Source organism: Lissotriton helveticus, chromosome 12, assembly GCF_964261635.1.
Source record: "Lissotriton helveticus chromosome 12, aLisHel1.1, whole genome shotgun sequence".
Taxonomy (NCBI): Eukaryota; Metazoa; Chordata; class Amphibia; order Caudata; family Salamandridae; genus Lissotriton; species Lissotriton helveticus.
The window spans coordinates 575103269-575129763 of NC_136073.1; the positions used below are offsets into that span (position 1 = coordinate 575103269).

General features: G+C 41.7%; 1 protein-coding gene across 6 annotated transcripts in view; it reads left to right on the forward strand.

Moving 5' to 3' along the window:
- Window positions 1–26495, forward strand: part of NDRG4 (NDRG family member 4) — an 898768-nt gene that overhangs the window by 634891 nt on the left and 237382 nt on the right. The window contains exon 1 of one of the 6 annotated variants that reach the window (XM_078670549.1): window positions 8246–8380. The exons of the other annotated variants lie outside the window; for them this stretch is intronic. Coding sequence (XP_078526675.1) covers window positions 8360–8380 — 21 coding nt within the window. The 5' untranslated portion in view covers window positions 8246–8359. Of the gene's footprint in view, window positions 1–8245; window positions 8381–26495 lie in introns of those variants that run through there. 6 annotated transcript variants of the gene reach the window in all.

Here is a 26495-nt window from a genome sequence, read left to right on the forward strand (position 1 = left end):
GGTGTGGTTTGTTTGGGGTTCTGTTGTGTGTACCTTGACACTTTCAACAGGTATCAGTGGTTTGATACGTTAATCACTATTTGTGTTTTTCCTTCACTATTCTCACGTCCGCACTACTCTTCTGTTGAGTGCACGTTTGTCTTTTCACAATAGAGAGAGTTGCCAATGATGAGAAGTGGGTATACCGGGAACCATCAACCGGAAACCCCCTCGGGTTGTTCGACCGTGAGGTACTCTCTCTATCTTTCACACTTTTTTGGGTGAATGTGCTGGTCCTGTGTGATTGTATTTTGTTAAAGAACACATCCAGACCCTTGAATTTATGTTATTAGACATATTTCTGGTAGTATTAAAATTTCATATCTACCCGGTCCACGTTATACATGGATGTGCACAGGTGGGTGAGGCATTAATTGTTTGAATAGATTTGAGTTGTGTAAAGAGTAATAGGGTAGAGTGGAGTGGGGTAGAGTGAAGTGTCATATATTGAAGTGCTGTAAACTGGATTTGTGTACAGTAGTGTGGGATAGAGTATAATAGCGTACAGTGGAGTGGCATATATTGGAATGGCATCCAATTGAATAGCATAGAAGGAAGTGGCGTAGAGTGGAAGTGCAATGCACTAGAGTGGTACTGTACAGTGGAGTGGCATACAGTGGAATAGAGTACAGTGGATTGTTATAGAGTGAAGTTGCATATAGTGGAATAGAGTAGAGTGAGTGACATACAGTGGAATAGCGTACAGTGGAGTGACGTAGACTGGAGTGGCGTAGAGTGGAGGTGTGTACAGTTTAAGCGTGCAGTGTAGTGGCATACAGTGGTGTTGCATACAGTGTAATAGCATAGAGTGGAGTCTGGTAAAGTGGAGAGGCATAGAGTGGAGTGGCATAGAGTGGAATAGCTTATAGCGCAGTGGCTATGGATGCATGTGAAATTTAGCAGCAATGTAGATTACGGTGTGGAGAGTAGCGCACAACACAGAATTGCGCTGCCTTGCATTCCTCCGGATTTACCAAACAACGCAGGGCCACGCATGGTGGCCTTGTGTTGCTAGTAAATCTGACTTAAGTATTGTGTTGCCCATGCGACACCATCTGTGACACAAGGGTTGCGCAATCCAATAACACAGCTAGGCCTTAGTTATATTTTGGGCCATGGTATACTGTGATAACGTTGCACTATTCTGTGGTACATAGCGATGACAAGCCAGCATATAATTGGGTAATAGCGGTTTTAAGAGAAAGAAAAGGCAGCCATCTTGTTTTGACTACACTTTGACTGTGATCAGTGTTAGGGCCTAAGATATAGATAGGTAAGTAGTAGGTCTCTACCTATTACCACAATATTAAAGTGGTAATAGGTAGATAAATGTAGTTATATTCTTTAATATATTTTTTAATGTGCTCACAAACGTTTTAGAAATCCGCTAAATTAACGCATTGACAGATATCACTAAGTTTAAATGCCTTATAACTTATAAAATACCTACCCTACATAACTGCAGTACCCAAAGAGCATATTCTCTCCACCATAATGTATACTTTTGCCAAACTTAATGTAAATCCATTCAGTCGTTTTCATGCTACATCAAATACAATACATAGTCAATGGAGAGAAAATTGGTGGAAAAAGTGTTTTGGAACACCCTTTAATCTTTGCACCCCCTTAATGATTCACTACAAAAATGTACATCATCTCAAAATATAGAAAATGCTATAGGTCTGGAGAGATTTGTGGGGTTTCATCAAACGGGTGGAAAGGTATTAGGAAGCTAATTTATGAGAAATTCCTATGTTTGGGAATACGACTATAACTAACAGGTGGCAATCAGATTTAATGTGATTTCTTTCTATTTATATTTGTAATGTATTTGTTTATTGATTTACATATTTGTGTGACTATAAATGTGTCTTATAGTTGTTGATTTAGTAATTCTGAAACTTTACCTATGCAGTCTAGTTTAATTTTGGGGCTTATTTGATATTTTTAGTAGGATTGAGCTACATATGAAGCCCAAAGTGAATGAAAGCCAATCATTGTTATTATAAAAATTAAGACTATTAGTTTTCCTAATGGAAGTTATCATGTCCTCCATATAGTATTCTGTGTAGCTCACTGCTAGGTCACTTTTCCATGTTGTTTCACAGGAGTACATAAAGAAGTTTTTTTGGCTTATAGAGCCATTTTATTTTGTGAGTCAGAGAGCATGCGAAGAAAATGTATGTAGATTAAGATGTTTTGTATTAGTTATGTAGTTGTTTTTAGGTTTCCATTAGGATGTGACCATAAATGGGTCTTTCAGTTGTTCATGTAGTAAATCTGAAACTTTAAATTTGCAGTCTAGTTTATTTTTAGGGCTTCCTTGCTACTTTTGGTAGTATTGTTCTACAAGATATCACTAAGATGTTGGCCCTTATAACTGCATAACCACTTCATAACTTCACTTGCAATAACAGCAAGAATCATCTACATAGTCTAATGTACATTATGTGAAATTTCATTACAATCTGTTCAGCCGTTTTGCCTCTTCGTGAAACACAAAAGTCTATACGCATTGGATTTCAAGCCTGTTTTGGGACCAACCTTTTTCTTTGCACCCCCTTGGCCTAACGCGCAAAACTTTTAATCCTTAGACAGTGTAATCGGTGAAACAGGCCTGCAAAATTCTGCGGAGATTCATAAAACAGGTGAAGAGTTATTAAGGGACAAATAAACAAGAAAGCCCTATCTCTCATAACCGTAACTGTGTAGTTATAGCTAGGGTTACCAGAGATAGGAATTTCTTGGAGATATGTATATGTATATGTATGGTAAAGGCATGTGTTGGAAAATCCCACACCCTCACACCACCCCTTCCTGCTAGCAAAAGAGTGTGGTGGGATGAGCAAGTGTAACTGACGCCAGCCGACTAGTTAGGTATGGTCCCCTCTCACCGACTGATCATCGACAAGTTTAGGCAATGCGAAAACCAATCAAGGGTTTGGCTTATCTGCAGTAAGGCCAAGCCTTAAAGTTAAGTAACAACCACAATATGCCAGTACTGCAAAATACCTTATCAAAACATCACCATGACGAAAAGAATTAAACCGTATCATCAGGAAAAAAACGTTCAATTGAGTTAATCCATTTATTTTTGGTGATTAGTCAAAACTTCAAATTTTTTCTTTATCTCAAGAAACATAACATATTAAATCCACAGGAGAGAGAAAGAAAGGGGAAGGTTTTTGTGTTTTCTAAAATTGGCACACTCTTACACTCATTCATTAGTTTTTCGTATCCATACTCATATATACAGTTTTTTCACATCAACAATGTGGTGTTTGAAGAAGAAGAGGAAAAATGAGGGGAAAGGTAGGGCAAAAACTTCACAAATCAAATACTTCAATCCTACAACTTAATCTCAAAACGAGAAGAACATTTAGATTTCAATTAGTAAATTTAACACTAGGCCATCAGAACGATTAAACATCATTTCAGAGTGATTTATTCTCAATATTCATCGATTGGCCTAACACAAAGCTGGTCGACGCGTTTCGAGTTCCCAGTGTGAGGAACTCTCTTCAGGACCTCTGATGGTTCTGGAAAATAAGGAAAGAACTATGTCTTATTTAATTGTCGCAAAAATTGTTTGTAACCACACCCACTCCCAGCCGGGAGCATTGGATCTCTTACCTTAGCTAATTCTCACATATACGGTGGCTTTCATAGTGGCAATCATTCTCTGAAAATAACAAGAGCCCTTGTAAATGTTTTTCCTTAAAAGAGCCTCAGCAACAATGTACGGGGATTATAAATGAGAATCCTTACTTATAGCTGCTTTCAGCTTGTTTTTGCTGAATTGTTCGGTTGTCCGCTGGTCTAGGCTTGGTGGAAGCCTGCAACCAAAAAAAACGTCTAATTTACCGATTTATTCTTTCTGGTAGAATGGCAAACAAAGGATAGGTTTTTAAAATGATTTTAGGAAAATTCGTACCTCGGTTTTCACTTTAGTCCCGCGTGGTCCCAGACTTTCATCAATTTAAATGTGCAGTCTATGAGAAATCCAGAAAAACGATGGTTTAATGATTTGCCAGCGCGTTCCACGGGTTCAAATATAAACAGTCATGAACTACTCTGTGTTTGCACGGAGGCGTGTGCTCGAGAAACAGTGTGGGAACAGCAGCTTGTAACCTGTCTAGCATTTGTGCAATATCATCTGATAAGCGCGGTAAATACGATGGCTCTGCAGTCCTCTTATAACTCATTTAGTGCCACTCGCTATTAGAAAATGCTGCTGATTGATTTACCTGAGAAAACAGTTCTGTGTCCTGTTCCTTCCGACTTCGGCGTTCTCTCTGGTTTTTTCTCGTCTCCGACAGATCTCGTATTAATGTCCCGCGAGCAATTGCTTCAAGGCTTCTGGGATTTGTAGTCATACTGAATTTCATCTAACTGTCTGCACAGTGACGTTATGTCCATTTAGATTTTAGAGCTTATGCGATTGTGTACGTATGGGGCTTGGAAGTTAACATTTATTTATTTATTTATGAGATTTATTAAGCGCAATCAAATGCCCAAGGGCGTCTCGGCGCTGTAAACAGGAAGCAGCTCAATGAAAATGTGAGAAGAGCTATTGGTTAAATAAACAGGTTTTTATTTTCCTTCTAAAAGCTATAAGTGTGGGGCAGGATCTGATGTCAATATCGAGGGAGTTCCACAGTTTTGCTGTGGCGACAGTGAAACGGCGGTCACCCCAGGAGGCTGTTTTGGTCCGGGGCACGGTCATTAGCAAGGCATTCGAAGAACGTAATACTCTGTTGGGGGCATAGAATGCTAGGGATTTTTTGAGGAAGTGTGGGCCTAGTTTGCGGGAGGCTTTATAAGCTATGCAGAGTGCCTTGAATTTAAATTGATTCTTCACCGCTAACCAGTGGTAATTTGTAATCGTTTGAGAGATGGGTTTAAATTTTGGAGTACCTGAAATCATTCTTGCAGCTGCATTTTGTACAGATTGTAGTTTATGAATGACTTTCTGTTGGGCATTAATAAAAAGTCCGTTACAGTAGTCGAGAGATGACATGACAAAAGCAGTGACCAGAGTTTTTCCTTAGTTGGAGGGAAGAAATGGAAGGATTTTCTTAATGGACTTAAGCTTGTAGAATGCGGTAGACACAATGGAGTTTGCATGTGTAGCAAATGTTAATTTGTCATCTAGCAATATTCCCAAATTTTTTACTTTGGTGACTGGTGTGGGTGGTGGACCTAGTTCGGTGGGCCACCAGGTGCCTGGCCAGTGAGGGAAGAGGTTTCCAAATATCATCACCTCCGTTTTGGTGGAGTTTAACTTGAGACAGTTGGTCGTCATCCAGTTGCTGATGGATACCATGCCCTGATGGAAATTGGCCGCGATTTCATCTCTATTATTTTTTATTGCTAAAATCAACTGGGTGTCGTCCGCGTAGGATGTTAGGCTCATCCCGAAGTCCTTGATGATCCTTGCTAAATCTGTCACGTAGACATTGAATAGCGTAGGACTTAGGGATGAGTCTTGGGGTACGCCGCAGGGAAGTGTCATCGGGGCGGAACTAAAATTACCCAGTTGTACCGTTTGGGTACGGTTGGAGAGAAAGGAGGAGAGAAGATCTTTGGCCTTGTCCTGGATCCCTATGGCACTGACACGGTCGATCAAGATGTTATGATCGACCGTGTCAAATGCTGCCGATAGGTCGAGCAGGACAAGAACTGCTGTTCCACGTTGAACGAGAATAGCTCTTATCTCATCTGTGGCTTTGATGAGGGCTGTTTCAGTACTGTGGTGTTTGCGAAAACCGAACTGGGTGTCGTCTAGTAGGGAGTGATCCTCGATGTATTGGGATAATTGTGCATTCATCAATTTTTCCGCTAGTTTTGCAGCAAAAGGCAGGCTGGCAATCGGGCGATAATTGTTAGTTAGTTATTATTTTCGAGGTGCTCATGTCTTCTTATTGAGTTCCTAAATTATCCTTATGCACTGAATCGAAGGCACAATTGTTCCAAACTTATAACGATGGCGGTGTGGCCAAACAGTTGTATGGCGGTGTTTTTTTATGCTAATAATAAAGACGTGTATTTAGCAGCTGTAATAGTTTTCAAGGACTCAAGTTAGAGATTAAAAATCTCAGATAATTCATTTAATCCTTCTGTGGCCGTGTTGAATTTTATGATTAACATTGCTTCTTGTTTGGATAGTTTTGCCTCTAGGTCACCACCTCTGGCATCGCGTTCTACTTTAGATATTACAGTCCATTGTAATTGATGTTCTGTGTGAGACTTTGAATGCCAGTGGTTTACCAGGGGGGCAGATTGTACATTTCGTCTGATTCTTGATTTGTGTTGGGATACCCGATAGCGTATTTCTTGCGATGTTTTACCAATGTATATTTTGTCACATGGGCATTGAATTGCGTAGATGACATGTTTCGATTTGCAGGCAGGCAGTCTTGCAGAGTCTAAACAGTTGACAGGCCACAAGATGCTCTGGGGCTGGACTGCTGCTGAGGGCCTTGAGTGATTGAGAGTCTATGTGGAGCTGGACTCATCAGCAAAGTGAAGGAGGATGCCCTATGTCAGGCCCGACCCTTCCCGCTGCAGGCTTTAACGCGGACTGCAATGGAGCAGTCAGAAGCCGCGGCTGACTGCCAGGGCCACCGGTACAGGAGCAGCACTCTCCGGGTGCCAGGCGTAAAACACCTACCGCAACGTGCCTTGTCCGCTGGGCTGCTGGGTCGGAGCTGCAGGTGAGTAGAGGAGGGGCCAAGATCTGGGCTGCTGGGATGTTGTAGGAGATGGGCTGGAAGGCCTCTGAGCAGGCGGGGTAGATGTGCGCCATCGGTCTCCATGGTGTAGGATCACAGCACATTGTATGCTCTGTTGTGTATAATAGAAAACGTATATGACATTTTGCGTTTATCTGCAATTCATTGTGCAATCATCCAACAGTTTGAATTTTTCTGAAAAACTGAAACTAAAATGGTGGACGTGCTCTTTAAATAGACAAGCAATTCCTGTTAAAATCACCAGACGCAAAAACATCCTATTGAAAACACAATAGTACCTTTGAAGTATTCAGATGCTTATTTTCAAATCACCCCAAAGTCATCAGGAACAATTTCATCTTGTAAAGTTATCGGAGAGTCATTTACAAGTCATCCTCAGATCATCAGGAATAATGACACCTTCTGACGTCAGCAGATACTCATTTTCAAGTCATCCTTAAATCATCACGAATAATGACACCTACTAAAGTCATCAGGTACTCCTTTTCAAGTCATCCTTAAATCATCACGAATAATGACACCTACTAAAGTCATCAGATACTCATTTTCAAGTCATCCTCAAATCATCAGGCTGAGCTTCTCCAGCTTTGCTGATGACTTCAAGAGCTTGATGATGTCTGATGACATGTAAATGACTTCTAAGGTAGTTGAATGATTATCCAATGACTCTGGGATGGCTTCTAAAGTAATCCTGTTTGACCTGGGGAGGCAGTTGCACTGCATATGGCGGCCACGGCCTGTGTCGCTACGCTGTGGAAGACACTCACATGCGCACTTCATATGTGTCGGCGAAGACTACGAGCAGCTGCACGCCTCTTTATTTATCTCCTCTGGCCGCGCCCAGCCCTGGAAGTGACAAGAGTGGAAACAATGTACACTAGAGTCTGGGTGGCTCTCTACATCTATCAAGGCTGTTTAGTCTTTTTTCTAACTAATGCCTCTTTCTCTAAGCAAACGATGCTTCTTTCCTCTTTGTCTTTTATTGCAGGCTCTGTTTCATCCCTAAAAAAGAGAATCTTTTTTGTCACGGTTTTCCTATATCTCTCTTCCTGGTTCTGTCTCTCTTTTCTGCATTTCTCTCCCTTGGTCTAGGCCAAATGGGCAGAGCAGACAGGAGGTACATGTGGAGAGGCGGAGGAGGGGGTCGCGCAAGAGAAAGGTGCGAGAAGGGTAAAAATAATGGGGTTTAACGATGCATAGCAGGGCCACTAGCAGATTAAAGAAAGGGGGGAGGCAGTGGTTGGGTTGGGTGGGCACTGGGTGGGCCGCATCCTTCAGTCACAAATCGATCTGCCCTGCTGGAGCCAATGGGGGTGAGAGGGTGTTGGGTTCAGCCACTCAGCACCCCTGCCTGTCATTACTGCAGCAAAATAATAAAAAAAAAAGTCCGTCAGACACGTGCGGGGGTGGGGCTGGGTGTATACCCCCTCCGGGGCTCAGACACTGCAGAGCCGCTCACAGCATCAGAGTCTGCCGCCCGAGAGCCTCCGCCCGCCCGCCCGTCCGTCCGCTCATCTGTCAGCCTCCAGCGGCACCGCTCCGAGGACCCGGACCCGCTCGTCGACATGCCGCAGTGCTGGGACGGGGTATGTCAGCAGAGGGCGGGACCCTGCTGGAAGGGGGGCACGTTGTAGGCAAACGTCGCGATAAACCCCGCTCCGTGCCCACGCACCCGCGGGACCTCTGGTCACACCAGAGACCGGGGAGGGAGGGGGTAGGGGTGCATGGGGCAGTATTACCCTCGTAATTCTCACTGGACTATTTAACATGTTTCGTGTACGCACGTAGGTGCGCCTCTCCAAGCTGCAGCCGTGCGCCATACGATTGCAATGTGCTCGTGTAAACCCGCTGATCATTAAATATTAGGCACATTCTTTATTGCACTGTTCAGGGAGCATGTATATACTTCAGTCTCAATATCTTCTGTACAGAACCCGTGTAAAGATGTTATTGGACTGCCTGAAGTGTGTCTGATGTGGACACATGACGCATGTATTTCATGTTCTTTGGTCACAGTCTGTTTTGTATGTAGTGAGAATGTGTCGTATGCATTTCGTCTTAATTGTATCCTTTATGTATGCATGGCGTGAGTATTGTTGTTGCGCATGCATTGTGTTAACATTCTGTGTATTGTGAATGAAAGCTTGTATTGCAGTTGTGCATTGTGTAAGATGTAATAGATGTAAAACATGTAATAGATGCATTATTTATGGTACATGTATATATGTAGTTTTCTTGCGTAGGGAGAGCTGTGAATACGCAGTGATTGTATTATGTATTCTGTGGACGTTTTAAATAGGCACTGAATGCACGTTCATTTTTCGTAGCAAGCATATAACTAATCAGCGTGTCTATTTTACGTGTGCATGAGCACACACGTTCGCATGGGTTGAGTTGTGCCTACATTTTTCGGAATGCGATTTTATAATCTGTGGATACAAATTGTGTGTAGGTTGCACATTATTTCAGACCTGTGTATTCCAGCATTCATGTGTGTGACGTGTGCCTTATGCGGTGTTGTGCTTTCCCAGCCCAGTTCTTCTCATTAATTCCCAATATGAAATGGTCGCCACCCTCACATGTGGTGCCTGGGTAGAGCTCCCTCCATCCCTGCACTGAAGGCCCGTGAAGTAGGACAGACGCACGCGCCATACTAAAAGGAGTTTTTCAATAGTGCACTTGTGAGGCTCCGAAGTGTTTTTTAATTGACAAGAATTTAGTTTTAACAACACTGTTTTAACAAAACTAAGTAATTATTCGTCTCATTGGCTCCTGTGAGATGCGGCGACCTTTAGACAGCGTCCAACCCTCATTGCTCCCCCCCAGCTCAGCAGTTTGTTGTGCTGCGTCACCTATTATTATTATTATTATGTTTCTTATATAGCGCCTGAATCGACCCCCGAAGGGGTATCTCCGCGCTTGCCATGGGAACCCGTCCTGGCTTTTCCCTGTGAGATAGCCCCTCCAGGGCATCCCCAAGGTGAAAGCCAGGCATCCCGCCGCCGTTGTGGAGATTAAGCAAGCTTAATGCCCAGAGTTGCAGAGTGTGAACCCATGATTAGGTCAGGCACCGAAGCGAGAATTATCGAGTCCATGGACATTTGAGCTCAAGACCCTGCCGCGTCGGGAATTGAACCCTGGTCCCGGGTCTGACCTCTGCTTCAGGGTCTGCCTGCTCTAACCAGTGAGCCACACTTCTCCTAGCTACGTGACACTTCCTCCGAGCCCACACAGACCCGTCCTCGTTATCAGTCCCTCTAATTGTCACTCTCCTCTGTCTCCCTTAACACTCCCACTATCCCACCACAAATCGGTTTCCTTCATTTGCTAGCATTGTTGTCCGCCCCTGTCCCCGCTTAGTTTCTCTCTCTCTCAGCGCCCAGGGTCGCAAAGATCGTCTGCTCGACCCTCCCGGCCCCTCCGAGTGGCCCCAGGGCGCGTGCGTGTTGTCATCCTCTTCCATTGGAGTAAGGAACGAGGAGACGGGTCGGCCTGGTGTCGCAGGCGTGAGGGATGGGGCGTCGACATGTAGGGCCAGACGACGCAGAGCTCGTGATAGTGGCGAGGGCGCTGCCCCTTCCCGTCATGAAAGGTCGTGGGGAAAAGTCAAGGTCATAGGGGGGGGAGGGGCGCTGCAGGGGAGGTGACTGCGCTGCAGGGTAGAGGGCTGAAGGACGTGGTCATCGCAGGCCGGCCTCACTGCATAGCAGGACCAAGGGGTGTCGGTGTAAAGGAGGGTCATAGCCTCAAAGCAGGTAGCCAAGACACAGAAAGAGGTAGGAAACTTGCCTCCAAGGGAGGCATACGTGAAATGCAACGTATTTCACTCCACAGTATGAAAATGCCCGCCCGAGAGGCCCTGCTGGAATGGGTCTCTCTAAAAGGAAAGTTTACATTCACTGAAAAAAGATACTACTGCAGGGAATATCCACTACGCAAAAATGGCCACGCAAGGGTCAATGAATGCATGAACGGGCACATCTCAAATGGAAGTTTATGTGCAGTGAAAGACATACCACACACTGCAAGACAGGGCGTCTGCAGGGTTTGGGCGGTACTGCAATGGCGGGCCGGCTCCAGAAGAGCATTTCATTTTAGCGACAGGACCATTTCATAAAGAGGGTCAGACTGAGTAGCAAACTCACGGCAATGATAATTCCATTGTAAAAGAAACAACACTGCAGGGAACCTACCTGTCCTAGAGAGAGAAGCCCCAATGCAAGGGGAGACACAAGGGCAAGGTCACTGCAAGGTGAGTTTACTTGCAAGGAAGTACCCTACATCTGATGGTCTCTGTTGGGGTGTCTTGAGTATAGTGGGTTGTCACTGTGGTGCGAGGGAGTCACTGCAATGTAAGGCCTCTGTGGGGAGAGCATGTCCAGAAGGTCACAGGTAGTGTGTTAGTACAGGCCTAGCGCTCAAGGTTTCTTTCATAGGAATAGGCATGAGTGGACTCTCACTTGGTGCGTGTTAGTACATTTTCAGCAGTCAGAAGCTCTTTGGTTCCGCCAACCCTGCTAGTAGCCCAGGTATAAGTAAGTAACATTTTATTGTATGATTAGTTAAAATTTTACAATTAGAACCATTTTTAATACACACCCAATAAAACATTTCAAATGAGTCTAAAATTCTTAATATTCTTAATCGGAATGTTTTTCCAGATATACCACAAAATTATTAAGCCCAGGTTTTAGATGATGTCATGGGAATGGGATATCTCAGAGAAGCGTTTGAAGTAAACATATACAATATGCAAAAGAGGCAGAATTTGTGGCAGCGGGCTAAGTTATTGGCGCTTAAGGCTTGTGACCTCACTGGCAACTCATGGGTGTTTACATGTTTTAAAGCAGGGGAAGATGTGGCTCACTGCATTTGAACTTCAGTTGTTTGTTTTCGTTGTTTCATTATGTTTTCCTCTTCTTGCCTAAAACAAACTCATACCACAGACGAGGTCAGTATGACTTTTTAGATTTCAATGAATGCTGTGTGGGGGATTCGTGCTAACTAACGTTTTTGTGGGTGTATTCACAAGTTACGCCAGTACGCTTGTAATGCTAACATTGTATGTATGCAGCCATTTCTTTGGTGGTGCTAAAAAGGACATTTTGGGCTAGGACTTAAATGCAATTTCTGTAAATGTGAATATATATATATATATATATATATATATATCCACACACTTTGTCTCCATCGAGTCAAAAACGGCAAGCACACTGATATCCATTTCACGAATTGTTTTATTGAAAACCCCTCACCCCCGACAGACGCGTTTCGCCTTACGGCTTCGTCAGTGTCAAAAAAAATAAATATATACATATATATACATTTATATAGTGTTTCATACCCTGTTGCGGGCCAATCGAAGACTGTTATTAAACTGGCAGCATGCTTTAACCACAGAGAAATGCGTGGTTTACAGTGTGTTGTATTTCTTCTGATACTATGCAGTAGTGGGTGGCAGGGAACGAAAGGGGTGAGGTGGGGGGATGGTGGCGTGGGGTACAAACTATATAGAAAAAACACTTACCTCCTGGCAGCATATCTCTTCTGTCTTCTCTCCTCAGTAGTTCCTCTTTGTATCTCCGCAGCAGGAACCAGGAGAAAAACAGCCTCCCTCCCATAAGCCAAACACAACGCTGCAGTGCAGCATTGTGATTGGTCTGATCGCTGTGGTTCGGTGCTCAGACGGAGAATGGGAGCCTGGGCAAGTTCCTCACCAGGCTGTGAAATGCAGCTTGGTAGGGAACTTGTAAAGTTCGCATGACTGTTTGGCAGGCCCAAGCCGACCGGCCAAACAGTCATGCACACTTGGAGTGTGAAAGCCACTCCTTCCCTGTGCAACCAGCCCCATCCTAACCCAGCTCCGAACCTACGAAAAATAAAGTGATAGTAACGACTTTATTATCATTAGATTTTTCCAGCTCCAGGAGCAGTGGGGCGGTGCTCTTCCCACCCCAGATACTACGTAGGGTTCAACGCCATTTGAGCTATAACTCAGGTCACACAGGTCTTCGAGGTAGGGTGTAAAGATGGCAGAGCTATAGCTTAGGCCACAGTGGCCCAGCAGCTACATTGTAAAGATCGCAGTCCTATCACTTGGGTTACTCAGCTTTCGCTGGTAGGGTGCCGTGGCAGCAGGGCTCTCACTCAGGCCGCACAGGTTTTGCAGACAGCAAAGCTATTGCTCATATTGTGCTAACCTTGCAGGTACAGTGTAAAAAAGCGTAGTTATTCCTCAGGTCATGCAGGTATTGTATTGCTGCATTTATAATGCACTTTATAACTTGTTATGAGGTGCTGAAACACATTATTGGAAGGTTAGTCTGCTTCACTGTGGGGGTGCTGCATTACCTGACTTAAATGAGTCCCTAATCTTAAAGTGATTAATGAGATCTCATCTTCCCCAATACCCTTTATTTGCCCTTCAACACTCTCGGGAAATATAAGAAGGGAAGTTAAATGTGAGACGAGCCAAGTAAAAAAAAATTCGATTGTAGCTCCTTTGATTTAGTCATCGATGCTTTTGCAAAATGGAAACGTGAAAGACACATATTTGCATATTTACTCACAGGTATAGTTACTACTGCACCTTGGTGTAACTCCACTTTTTTGGTGTTGACAATTTCCAAGTGTATATTTATACCTAAATGTAGACTTAAATGTCTCCTTCCCCTCAGTTCATGGGGTGGAGAGATCTAAGACCGAATTTTACCTTTTGTGAGTGTAAAGTTATTACTAATACATTTTCAAATATAGAGAGTTCTGTCACCGTTGTAGAAATCTCCCACTGGGAAAGTATAGGGAAAATGAAAAAAAGGATTAATAAAAAAAAATGACAACTCTTTAATGTAAACTATAGAAAGTAGAATCATTATTTTTAATTTGGAACTACGAAAATGATGTTACAGCACATTGACTCGTCAAAATTAATGTGTGTTGAATATTTATTTTATTTAAAGCATCTGTATTCGATTCACAGAATCATCTAAGCATCAAAAAATACTAAGAACATTGTTAAAAAAAGCATATACAGTACATTGATCCTCATGTTAGTTACTATACAATGCATACCATCTAATATTTACAGTTAGCACCAATATGATGAGTTCCATAAAGTGCAAAGTGCAGAGTGCAATATCATCAAGGATTAATAAAAAAAATGACAACTATTTAATGTAAACTATAGAAAGTAGAATCATTATTTTTTAACTTGGAACTACGAAAATGATATGTTACAGCACATTGACTCGTCAAAATTAATTTATATTTAATATATATTTTATAAATATTAGTTTTTGAACAAAATAAAGAAAATGTGTGCCTTTCTAGCATTTTTAATTTCATTCCATGTTTAGTAAACAGAATTAAAAGTAATGTTTTATGTAAATTATTTTTAATTGGTAATAAAAGTTAAAAAGATATAATTTACAAATATAATTTTATATATTCATTAAATTTAAGGTCATTATTAATGTTGAATGACCTTTTCACTAAAAATATGCAAATATTTAATGTAGGCGTCTAAACAATATAATTATTTTAACATTGTTTCCTACCTGGTGTTATTTGAATTACCTGCCTCCTTTAGGTTTCTTTATGGGAGTTTTTTTGCTTTACCTGTGAATGGCAATGTGTGGTGATTTAATTTCTCCAAGGTTCGGCTGGGGAACATATACATATTTTTTTGTGACCTTTAGGTCTGTAATAGTTTGTGAGATATCTGCGTAAAAAAGATAGAAGAGGCAGAGGTGTCGGCAAATAGGTTAGTGAATAACATTTAGTAGTGCTACGGTAGTACTACTTCACACACTACAAATTGCAGTCTGTGAATAGGTCCCAATATTCTTTCAGAAGATGAAAACAAAAATAATTGAAATTAACTTCCATAAGCAGCAAATGTGGGATTTTCTAGAAAATGAAACCTGTTAAATTTCGGGCTCATAGGCTACCAGTGTAACTAGGGTTACCGGATTGCTCCGTGTAAGGCCATCACTGTGTTTCTATCCGCATACTTTCAGTAAACAAATCTGCAAATTATGAAAGTTGTACTCTTAGTTTGCTTCATTTGAATTCAACTGATGAGATTGATTTGCAAACGGAAAGCCCTGGGCTGGATACATGGTGTGCCCTGTGCGGACTGCGTGGAGCGATCTTGCTAGTATAAGTGTGACGTAAAAGTGCAATGAGAAGTACACGTACTGAAATGCTTTACATTATGTGTATGACTGGATTTAAGAAGTGAAGAACAGAATGAACATTTGGGGCCTAATTATGACATTTGGCAGATCGGTGGTATAGCGGTGCCAATGCTGTGCCACCGCTCCGCCAAAGGTCACTGTGCCCGCCAGATTACAACCAATTATGTGGTCCGGCGGGTAGCATGGCGGTCGCGCCTCCATGAAACTGCTGGCGGGCCTGAAACTTGTAATATGCATGGCGGTGCCGCAGTGGCAGCATCCTGCATATTACATAGCCCCTGACCGCCGCGCCACCGCCAGGGAATGGCGGTTCCCTGCCAGAGCCGGCAGTCCAATTTCAGTCCGACCGCCCAAGCTGTAATAGGGCAGTCAGGCTGCCGGTGCGGTGGTGGCTGGACCACCACCACGGCTCCACCACGGGTCAGACTCGTAATTAGGCCCATAGAGTGCACTTAATCTCAGCAACAAGTACACTTTCAAAAGACCCAATGATCGAAGTGTTCTATTGCCCACTAGAAGAGGTTACTCCACGGAAGGCTCAATAGTAGATAGACATTGACATGCCATTCATTATCACCCTTGTATGGTACTTCCTCTGTAGATAAAGACTAGCTAAAGTTATGCATCCATTTGTCTTTTGCTATCCATCAGTCCATCCACCTATCTTTCAATCTCTCCAGCACTCTGTTCTACTGTCCATGTGTAGCAGTGTGTATATAATCATGAATGTAAACGTCTGTGTAATGGACACCTCTATGTCGGCTGGTACCTTTATGTCTTTTGGCATTGCTACAAGTGTGTAGCAATGTGTATATAATTTGGAATGTAAACGTCTGTGTAATGGACACCTCCATGTCGGCTGGTACCTTTATGTCTTTTGGCATTGCTACAAGTGTGTAGCAATGTGTATATAATCTGGAATGTAAACGTCTGTGTAATGGACACCTCCATGTCGATTGGTACCTTTAAGTCTTTTGGCAAGAGGCCTGTATGGATTTTAGTATGTATTCTTGGGTCCCTCAAAGTTTGTTATATACCTATATGCCTGTCTGTGCTCATGGGCACTTTGATCGCTGTTGACATGTGTGCATGAGCCTTTGGCTGTTGTTGTGTGTACTTAGGTGCCGTCGGTGTCTCATGGTTTGTGTGTACTTTGCATTGCTTGTTTGTTGGTTTGTGAGCATTAGTGTCTGTTGGCATGTGTGCACGTTTAACTCTTTGAAGGCCTGTGTCCATAAGTTTCTGCCCATCTGTGTGCATGGGTGTCTCTTGGCCTGTACGTACTGGATGCTTGTATATTTGTATGTGTGCACCGGGCTTGTGTACACATAGGCGTGTTGCTCTGCCTACATGTAGGAAAATATGATCTATGTCTACGCCTGTACTCAAGTTGGGTGTCTTTGTGTGCATGCACTCTAAAAAAGGCAGCCATATTGTATTTGTATAGTCCTTGTTTCATAGTTACCTTTTGTTTTATTTTCAAGTTGAGCGTCCTTAAATCGTCTACCAAACCAAAACACAAAATAATTCAACTCTGTGTAGCTAATATTTTAAATAAACTCAAAGTTCTAGTTTATGTGGTTCTGTCGAAGGTCTAAAATCATTCTTCACCTGCATACAAGAGTTTACATCCATTGACCTTGAAAAATACACCTGCCCATCTGTAGCGTTATCTTCTTGAAAAATGATAATGAAAATACAACAATGCAATTACAATATAGCCGTTTTTATTTAAGACTATTTAAGTGATACTTTGAGTCTTTCAACAGAGGAATGTTTGCGCATTTCATTCAGGTGTCCACTGTTACTCTGTAGCACACAGCTTCTCATCACAACTTACCCGCTTTCTCTCACACCTTATACTCATGACGCTGCTAGGCGTTGCGCCCCAACACAAAATAAGAGCACCTCTCTGGCCACTCACACACATCATGAATACACCCTTCCAATCACGCCTTTTCACACAAGTGCTACTGGTCTAAAAGACGCTTTGACATCCCACACGGGGTATGAATCGCAATTTAAATGCCTCAATCAATCAGTTGCACTCTGTGCTTTTCACCCCTTCCTCCCGGTGCCAAATATTGCAAAAGTGCTTCATTGTTTTGTTCCGTGTAATTGTAAGTGGAAATGCATTTATACAGCACTTACCGTCGAAGGAGAGTAGCACGCTACTCTGGAACCCAAACAGGATTAGTGGTGAATTAGTATAGGGAGATATGAAATTAATTTGAGTGGTCGACATGTGCATTTGTTTTTTGGATTGAAAAAGGATAGTGGAAGGATAGAAGAGGGTTGGGCTTGCATTTGTATAGTGCTTGCTATACCTGATGAGGTGTTGAAGCGCTTTTTGGCACGTAGCACGCTACTGCGGAACCCAAACAGGATTAGTGAGGAATTAGTATAGTGAAATATGAAATTAATTTGAGTGGTGGACATGTGAGTCTGTTAGTCGGATTCAAAAGGATAGTGGAGGGAAAAGGAAGTTTCTAGAAAGTGTTTTTTGCAGATCATAACAGTAGGAGGAGGTTTGGGATGAGTAAAGGGGAGGTGTAGGGGGAAGAGTGAGAGGGAAGGGTTTATAAAAGCTTGTTTGGGAGATCCAAATAGTCAAAGAGGTTTGAGATGATAGAAGGAGGAGTAGAAGAGGGAAGAGACAAGAAAGGGTTATTTTGGGAATCATAGTAGTAGAATGGGCTTTGGGATGAGTCAAATAGTGGAGGTAGATTTTGAGAGAGGTATAGGGTGAGAATAGCGTAGTGTATTGGAGAGAGTTGTAGAATGAGGTTTGGGATGAGTCAGAATGAGGTTTGGGATGAGTCAGAGAGTGGAGGTAGAGAATATATTGAGAGAGTTATAGGGTGAGATATAGGGTAGGGAATTTGAGATGCTGAATTAGAATTAAAGTAATAAATATAAAGATACTTAAGTACATGAAAGTTATATATGTATAAGGAAGGTAATATGTGTAGATTTAAGTTATATTTAATAAACTCAGACTTTCAAGTGTTGCTGTACTTTAAGCTAATTTATCTGTTTTTATATAATTCATAATAATTCTTTTTAGCAATTCAATGGTACAGCATTTGTAGATAGTTATGATAAAAATGTACTTATTTATGCAGTGACCTATGTACGTGTTTAACATAGAAAATATATAACTATAAGGAATATGTAAATTTGTTAAGCAGAGCTAACGCATAGCTATATATTTATAAACATAGTTATTATACACATTATTACAAAGGAATACATTTATCTAGGTACACATATATATTTCAGATAATAAACAGGGATATGCTGTATATTTATGTTTGAGTATGATAGTTATGTGGGGAAAAGCCAACTCTTGAGTAGTCTTCTGACCATAAGCTAGTTATCCTTGTATCTTATGTTTGGGGGTAAAGAGTTTCATAACTTGGCTGCTTGAACAGAGAAGGATGACAATATGCTTTTAGTGGTGGTGGTAAAAGAGTGAAGTTCATAAACCAATAAAAGTTATAGTTATTGGAGCGGGAATTGAGGAGTGTTCAGTCGATTTCCAACTTGCTAATTCTGTTTGGGGGTCGAATTTCTGTGTACTGTTTTGAATGTGACTGCCGTGTTCCTTTAATTTGCACCAAACTTACGCTGCTAACTAAAATTACGCTGCTAGCTAAAATGAAAGGAGTTCTTCTAATTTGCCCTGACGGTAGCTTGCACTTATTTGCTTTTATATTTTGAACAAAAAGTATGTTTAAAACTCTCCACCCTTTTCAAACTGTGCACTGCCCTTTTTAATAAATCTTGTCTTTCCAACATAATCACATTATTCAGGGCTCGAGACGGGGTACCACGCGGGTGGACGGCGTCCCCCCACTTATTTTACAGGGTGGGTGGGCTGGAAGCACTACGCATATAGGGCTGTGCTTCTGGGAAGTGGGGGACTAGCGAGACATGGAGCGGTGCCATTTTGAGCTAGATGTGCTCTAGTGCTCCAAAATAATAGGCAGGAGGACTCTTCCCTCCTATATATTAAGGGCTGCAGTGCAGGCACGCAATTTAAAGGTATTCTAGAGGGAATTGAGGCAGGTCAATCAGTTTCCGACTTGCTAATTCTGGATGGGGGTCGAATTTCTGTGTATTGTTTTGAACAGGACTGTAGTGTTCCTGATTTTTGCAACAAACGTACGCATACTAACCAAAATTACGCTGCTAACTAAAATTAACTGAAATGATTTTTGCTAGTTTGGCGTTAGGTTGCACATAGTTGCTTTTATATTTTGCACAAAAAGTATTTTTTCAAACTGTCCTCTCTTTTTAAACTGTGCCCGGACCTTTTTAATTAAAGAGTCTTGTCTTTCCAACATTATCACATTGTTGGAAAGGATGCAAGGGGAAATCTGACGAGCCGTGGGTGGGTAGCACTTTGCATACAGGTCTGTGCTACTGGGAGGAGGGGCACTAGCGGGACACGGGCAGCGCCATTTTGAGCTAAGCGCGCTCTAGAGTGCCAAAATAATTAGCAGGAGTATTTTCCCCCTCTATATATGTTAATGGCCGCAGAGCACATGCGCAGCGGGTTCACCACTGGCATGTAAGGCATGTAAGGCAAGACTGTCTGCGCTCATCCGCGTCCCGACTGCGGGCAGAAAAAATTCAAGGCCACCCTGATTAAAATCCGTTCCCTGCATAAACATGCTTCGGACATATTTAACTTGTTAGAGGAGAGTCTGGATGTGATTTCATGAAGGAAACCTGGATGAACAAGGACTCCCGTCCAGATCTGCAGTTTGTCATCCAGTGCAAACCATGTGTGTGTTCACTTAGACGGGGTGGGAAAAAGAGGGGGATGAGTTGCCGTTATATATAAAAAGGAATACAACTATAAAACATTTAAATTAGATGAGATGATTGGGGCAGAAGCCCTTGGTTTTTAGCCTCTCTGTTGGAGTGCAGCACTTTATCTCAGGGAGTTGGTCTACCACCCCCAGGATATGCAGGTGAGTTTATAGCATCCCTAGACCAAGCATTAGCCCCTAAATGTATTGCTTATACTAACTAAACCATTCTTGGTGATTTTAATTTTAATTTGCATAAGGCAGGTGATACGCTGGCCATACGCTTTGTGGAAACTCTTTCAATGGTGCTGTCTTGTCTTGTGCTGTCTTGACGTGCAGGAAGTGGTAATAGAGGAGGCAAAGAGAGTTCAGTGATGGCTTACACCGTATAGTCCAGCTCAGGGCACATCGCATGATAGATCTTCCAGGATGTATCTTGAATCCTGACCTTTCTTGGCTACAGATGCTGCAACATCTTCTACAAGTGTACATCCCACCAAACTGATAGGAAGAATCTAGTCAGGACTGAGCCATGGTAGAGCCAAGCCACTGGTCTCACTTAGCTGTATGAACAAAAGCACAAGCCAAGCCATCAAAAGAATCATCTTTGCCCACTAGACATATCTTCACTTCCCTAAGCTACCTTTAATTAAAATTACAAGCATAGCATAAGTAGAAAACACACTTTTTGTACATCAGTATCCGTAGCTAGCAGTCCTATTCAGCAGGAGTAGTCTCTTAGAGCTGGTGTTAGACCTGGTACAACAAGCACTGCCTGTGTGCACTTCAATTAAGAGGTTCCTGAGTGATGATGGCTACCAAGGTACCAGTGATAGCGATGTGTTGAGTAAACTTTGTGATCTCAGCACATTTGCTTGATTTTTGTGAGTTTTACAGGGCCTAAGATCCTGTTTAAGTGGACAATTCTGGAAGAAGCTATATGAAATAGTCAATGGGTGAGTGTGGCACACATTCTCTCTCAAGAACTTAGATTGGAGTGGGAGAGTTGAAAGAACTTCTTTTGCTCTGCAGATTTGCTTGAATTAGAGTGGACAAACTGGAAAGACTTTGTGTGTGCTGTAAACTGTAGCTCTTAGGTTTGGAAATCAGCGCAGCACAAATAGAAGTAGTTGTCACAGACACCAGTCAACTAGATGTGGATAGCGGCAAATAATTGGATATGACTCAGTTTTGTCAGCTTTCATTTGGCAGAAATACTAAAGCGAAGTAGTTATACAAACCAATGTTCACCGCATTGCTCAAAAAACATATTTTGTCATCTCTCAAAATTGTTTGTAGAGATTGAGCTCCATTTCCATTGGGTTAAAACAGGTCCTAGTTTTGCATCAGTGAGCTGCAATTTTTTAAATGTAAATAATTGTATTGATTTTTAAAGTAACAAAAACAAACAAAAAAGATCCAAGACAACAGAGAAAATAGGAGGTAGGGGAACTAGGGGTCTAAGTGGAGAGTGACATTAACGGGGACAATTGTAACATCAAGGGGAAAGACAGACATTGGGTTATAAGAAGGCTTGTCAAGGGGAGGAAGTGAGTAAACAGTCACTACTAACGATCATAGCATTTTCCCTCAATTTAAGGAAACAGCAGATGTTATGTCTGTAGATGTTGGATACGTTCTTCCTCTATCAGGGTGGTTTTTGAACTTCTACAGTGTGATGTCTCGTCATGTTTAATAGGGTTCAGTTGTTTAAGACATCAGTTGATGGTGCCAAGGTGCACTTCATGCCTGTTAGTACTGGATCATTGTCAGAGTGTTTGCTTCCAGTTCTATGAATTTGACATAAGTAATTCCACCATGGTTGATGTAAGGGGGGGTCGGCGGCTTTCCTGTTGGTGGTCATTTTTAGATATGTGGTTGCAGTTAATAAGTGCAGCCGTTTATTAGGTCTCGCCTAGGCAGCACAGGCAGCACATTCGCTGTCTCTTTGAGACATGCTGTATCCATTTTGTGGGCTTACATCCTGCACGTTGCTTTTGATTTGTTTCTACGTGTGTCCTTCTCAAAAGCTTGGTTCTTTTTGGCTAATCTGTGTTTTTGTCCCTCCTTCTTGTGTCTTGCTCCATCCCATGTAGCCGTGGCCTATTGCTTGTATCCTTTCATTTTTGTTTATTTCAGTTTCTGGATGAGCACAATTATTTTGTTTCTTTCAGCCCCTGTTTCGGAAGGTTCCCTTTTGTTTCTTTGTAGTGTTTATGTTCCTAGTGCCGTTTCTGTAAACAGCCCTGTAAGTCTTGTCTTTATCTCATCACATTTTCTGTTTTCCGAGAGCACCTGTTCCAACCACCCGCCCCCTCTGTCTGTGTTCACTCTTTCCGTCTCCTCCCTTCTGAGTCCTGCTTTAGTTTCCTGGACCCTTGATACACCTGCCTCTGATGGAGAGCTACACGCACATGTGAGACCGCCAATCATCACACAGAGGCACAATACATTAACAATAATTATCTCAACCATATATGCAAACCCAAAACATTGCAGCTATTTATTTTCTACAATGACCCATTCACTTCTGCCTATTTCAGTTTGTGCATGCGCACAGTTTTTTTGTTTCCTTTAGCCTGTATTTTGGGAATGTTACCTTTTGTTTCTTTGTAGTGTTGATATTCCTAGCGCCGTTTCTGTACACAGCCCTGTAAATCTTGTCCTTATTTCGTCACACTTTCTGTTTTCCAAGGGGGCCTGTTTTGTCCACCCACACCCTCCCTAATCACTGCTTGCCCGCTCCATCATCAGCCTTTCTTTCCGTCTCCTTTCCTCCGAGTCCCGCTTTAGCTTCCCGGTCCCTCATTGCAACTGCTTCCAATGGAGTGCTATACGCACACGTGAGACCGCCATTCATCACACAGAGGCACAATTCATTAATAATAATTATCACAAATATATATGCAAAGTCAAAACTCTACAGCTATGTATTTTATAAAAGGGACAATAGTGCACAGTTTTGCAGCTACCCCGTGTATTCCAAAAGTTAACGTTCAGGAGCAAGGAAAGCAGTTGTGCGAGCATTCTACTTCATCTTCTTCCCTCTGTGTCACATGATTCAAGTTCGAGGACGTGTTGCTCAGAGATAATGCTTCAAGAGGTGACTGATTTACAGACATTGATTCACACTTTTACACCAAACCCCATCAGCAATACTTCAAAAACCAGCTACCACTTCGATCATATGTTGTGAGGGGTGTGCCGTGACAATATACAGCGGTCGTCTGTATTGAATGGAGGCTAAAATAAGACCCCCTCTGCTGCTGAAAGAACCAAGCTTCTGTGTGCTGTGGTTAAATGGCTTAACAAAAGCATGTACAATAGCTCGCTGAACACATGCCAAAGGAAACGTATGTAATCCGCAGTAATGGTTTCCAGTGCCATTGAGGTAGTGCAGAGCATGAATACTTCGGTTGGCTGTCGTCGACAAAAAAATTTGCAAAGCCTATGGGTCTACAGAGGCAGTCAAAACATCCAACATACATCGCTTAATCAGCAAGACATTAAAAACGATTTTATTAACAGAAACACAGTCAATCTACACTTGCTATCCTCAAAACTACTGTAGAATAGTGGAAACAAAAATCGAACATCCTGCAAAGGCAAGACCTATTGGGTTTGCCAATGTTTGTTTTTATTTGGCAGTTGGTTGTTGGGGTTCGAAAGCGAAAAGAAAAGGCTCTTTGAAAGAGAGAGCTCAAAATGTGGGGAGATGATGACGTTGTTTCTTGAAACCATGTTCCTCTAGCAGTTCAGCTTGATGTTGCGAAAAGAACAAGTTAATGTTGTACTCTTGCTTGACTTCCTAGCCCCTATTTTTCCGTCTCCTTCTTTTCATTAATCTTGTACTTTGCTTTGTATTCTGTGTTTGCCCAAATTTGAAGTTGCATTTTACATTTATGTGTGGAATCTTGAGTGTGCGCATTTGTTCTACTGACCATCAAACATTCGTGGGCTGCTGGCCCTGCTGAAAACCCCTGTATATGATGGTCTCTTACATCTTTTATCTTAAAAACTTCTTTTTGAAAAAGCCACTTCTTGCAGTGGTTGTAAATGTTCAACAGGCACATTTTCACCTTGTCTCCAAGAGGAGTTGTTTTCAGGAAGGTCTGCTTTGTGAAGGTTGCTCTGGGATTATGGTGTGTCATGGAAAATATATAACCATTGTCTATTCAACGCAGGTTTTGTATAACTGCTGGTTCTTTTCAAAATTTGATTTTGGGTCTGCCCCTCAGAGAGATGTACTGGATTCCGCCATGGCTGTAGCATGTGGATGAGGGAAGGCATATACCAGTTGTTTCTGATGTAGCTTGTTTATTTGTATGTGATTGTAGCAGTCATTTTCCAAAAGGTCTAATGAGATAACAGTTTAAGACTGCTGTGGAATTGTTTTCTATATGGTTTCTTTTGTTTGCTGTTTAGTGAATATTGTTCCTTAAATTCTTGAAATGTGGTGTGAATATCTTCTGTGAATAATTGTTTAATTGTATGCATCCCTCTTTATATCTAAGATTTCCAGATTGAGCAAAGTGTGGTTATAGTCAATTGATTATTGAGCCATACAGAACTGTCGAGCTACTCTGCTTCGGTAGCTCTAAAGTACTTGTAATTTGTGGTAGATTAAATTGCCAGTGACAAAAGGCTTCAAGTTCAACACATGGAGTGGTAGTGGAGTTTTTGGGAGGAGCCTACCGCTGGAATGATTAGGTCCCTTTGATTAATTTTGGAAATGGCTGTTTCCTGGAAATCTAAGTCCTCAGTATCGGTAATTATTTTTTGTTTTACATTTTGGAGTATTTTCCTTTCCACACAAAACTGCTTTAAAATTCATTTTTCTTCTCAGAAAAGTAATGGAGCAAACATAAGTGGAAACAAGGACATAGTGCATAGCACTGTAGGTGCAATCATCATCTCTGACCCACCAGAAAAACCTGAAGGGGGACCACGATGGTGACTTTTCCTTGATCTTTACTTGTATTTTCTTTTGATACATGCTAGAACAGTTGATTTGCTTTGGCAGTATACTGAGATTTTTAATATTGCTCTTCCATAATATTGTGGGCAAAATATCCACTACCACTAAATCATGAACGGAAGGATAAATATTAGTTAGTACATCGTTACATTTCTTAATCCCACATATATGTACCATGACAATGCATATATTCTTCGGCAGTTCGATATTTCGGCCCTTGATATTCTGATACACAAGCACACAGAGTCACTTTTTGCAGTTATGAAATATTTGTTATACGCACAACCTGTTTAGTGGAAGTATTTACGTTATTTGTTTTGCTTGGTTGAGCTTGTATCGTGACCTTGAAGCATAGCAGCCCAATTCCTATAGGAGATTTGAGACAGAGTGTTGGGTACTGTTGTTGAGTAGGAGAGGCGTGTCACATAAGTCAAGAGTTTGTATGATTTGTTATGAATTTTGAGACTCAATTTCTTAATCGTATGAATCAGCTGTCCTTAAAAGGCGTCAGTACCACCAGCTATCCCCTGACATGGTGGCACCACTGACAGCCCGTAGTGTATCAAATATTTCTTCACATCCTGGTAGCAAATTGTGCATTATTAAGTAAATTACCGGAAGAGTATATTGTGAGATTATTCAAATAAGAATTAAACTAATGGGAATAGAAGAGTCAAGTGCTGTAACAACAGAATATGGTGAGGATGCATATTGTTTAACGTACAGCCAGTGAAGATCTTCTTCATTCAGTGAACCCAATGATTCACAAACAGAAGCTAGAGCAAAAGGCCACCACAATCACTTTGTTTTCCAAAAACAGTTCCAATGTTGAAGTTGCTTACCCATATTAGCTACTATAGCCCCCCACTACCAATAGCTGCAAACTGTAGTTACCATTGCATGACTAGCGGGATACACACTTGTTAAAATCAGTATTAAACCCTGTATACCCCTAAAGTCCTTATACATCAGTATGAAAGAAATTCCATAGCTGGTGAAATTGAGGTTTCTATATGCGTTTTTCATATCAGACTTCCAGCCAAATGTCCTCAGGCTTTCATGTGTTTAATGCAATTTCATTAGCCAGTACGTTTAAATGTCTCTTTAGACATCAATGTATGTTATTCTCATTGTAAATATAGAAACATTCATCCCATAGTAGACTTTAAACCATGTCTAGGTACTTTGTTATCTAGTTTGATGTGATTAAACTTACTTCTCACGGTAACTAATATTCCAGGTTGTTTTGGTATGCGTTTTGCTCTCCACACGTGTTTCGGGTATGCCTTAAACACGTGTGGAGAGCAGTAGGCTTACCGAAATCAAATTGGAATACTAAGTACCCTCAGAGCTGAGTTTCATCACAACAAACTAGATTGTTTGATTGTGTCATCAGAACAAGGAGATTGCATTGTTACGTCATAATTCACTAGAACCCAAAATAAGTTTTTTTTTCAATATTAAATGGCCCATTTTATGTTCGTATGGCGTAAAACCTTTTTTTTTTCCAAAACAGAAAATATTTATTGAATGCAGAAAGATCAACATTGCAGTGCAGTATTTGGTGACCCGTCATCTGTAGTAAAAATAATAGAAAGAATAGTTACTTTATGTTACTAACCAAGTAAGGTGTCAGGTAAAACTTTTTCCCTTTGGTTAATTGATCGTTTAAAAGCATGTTTTGTCTAAGAAAGGCTGCTCTTGG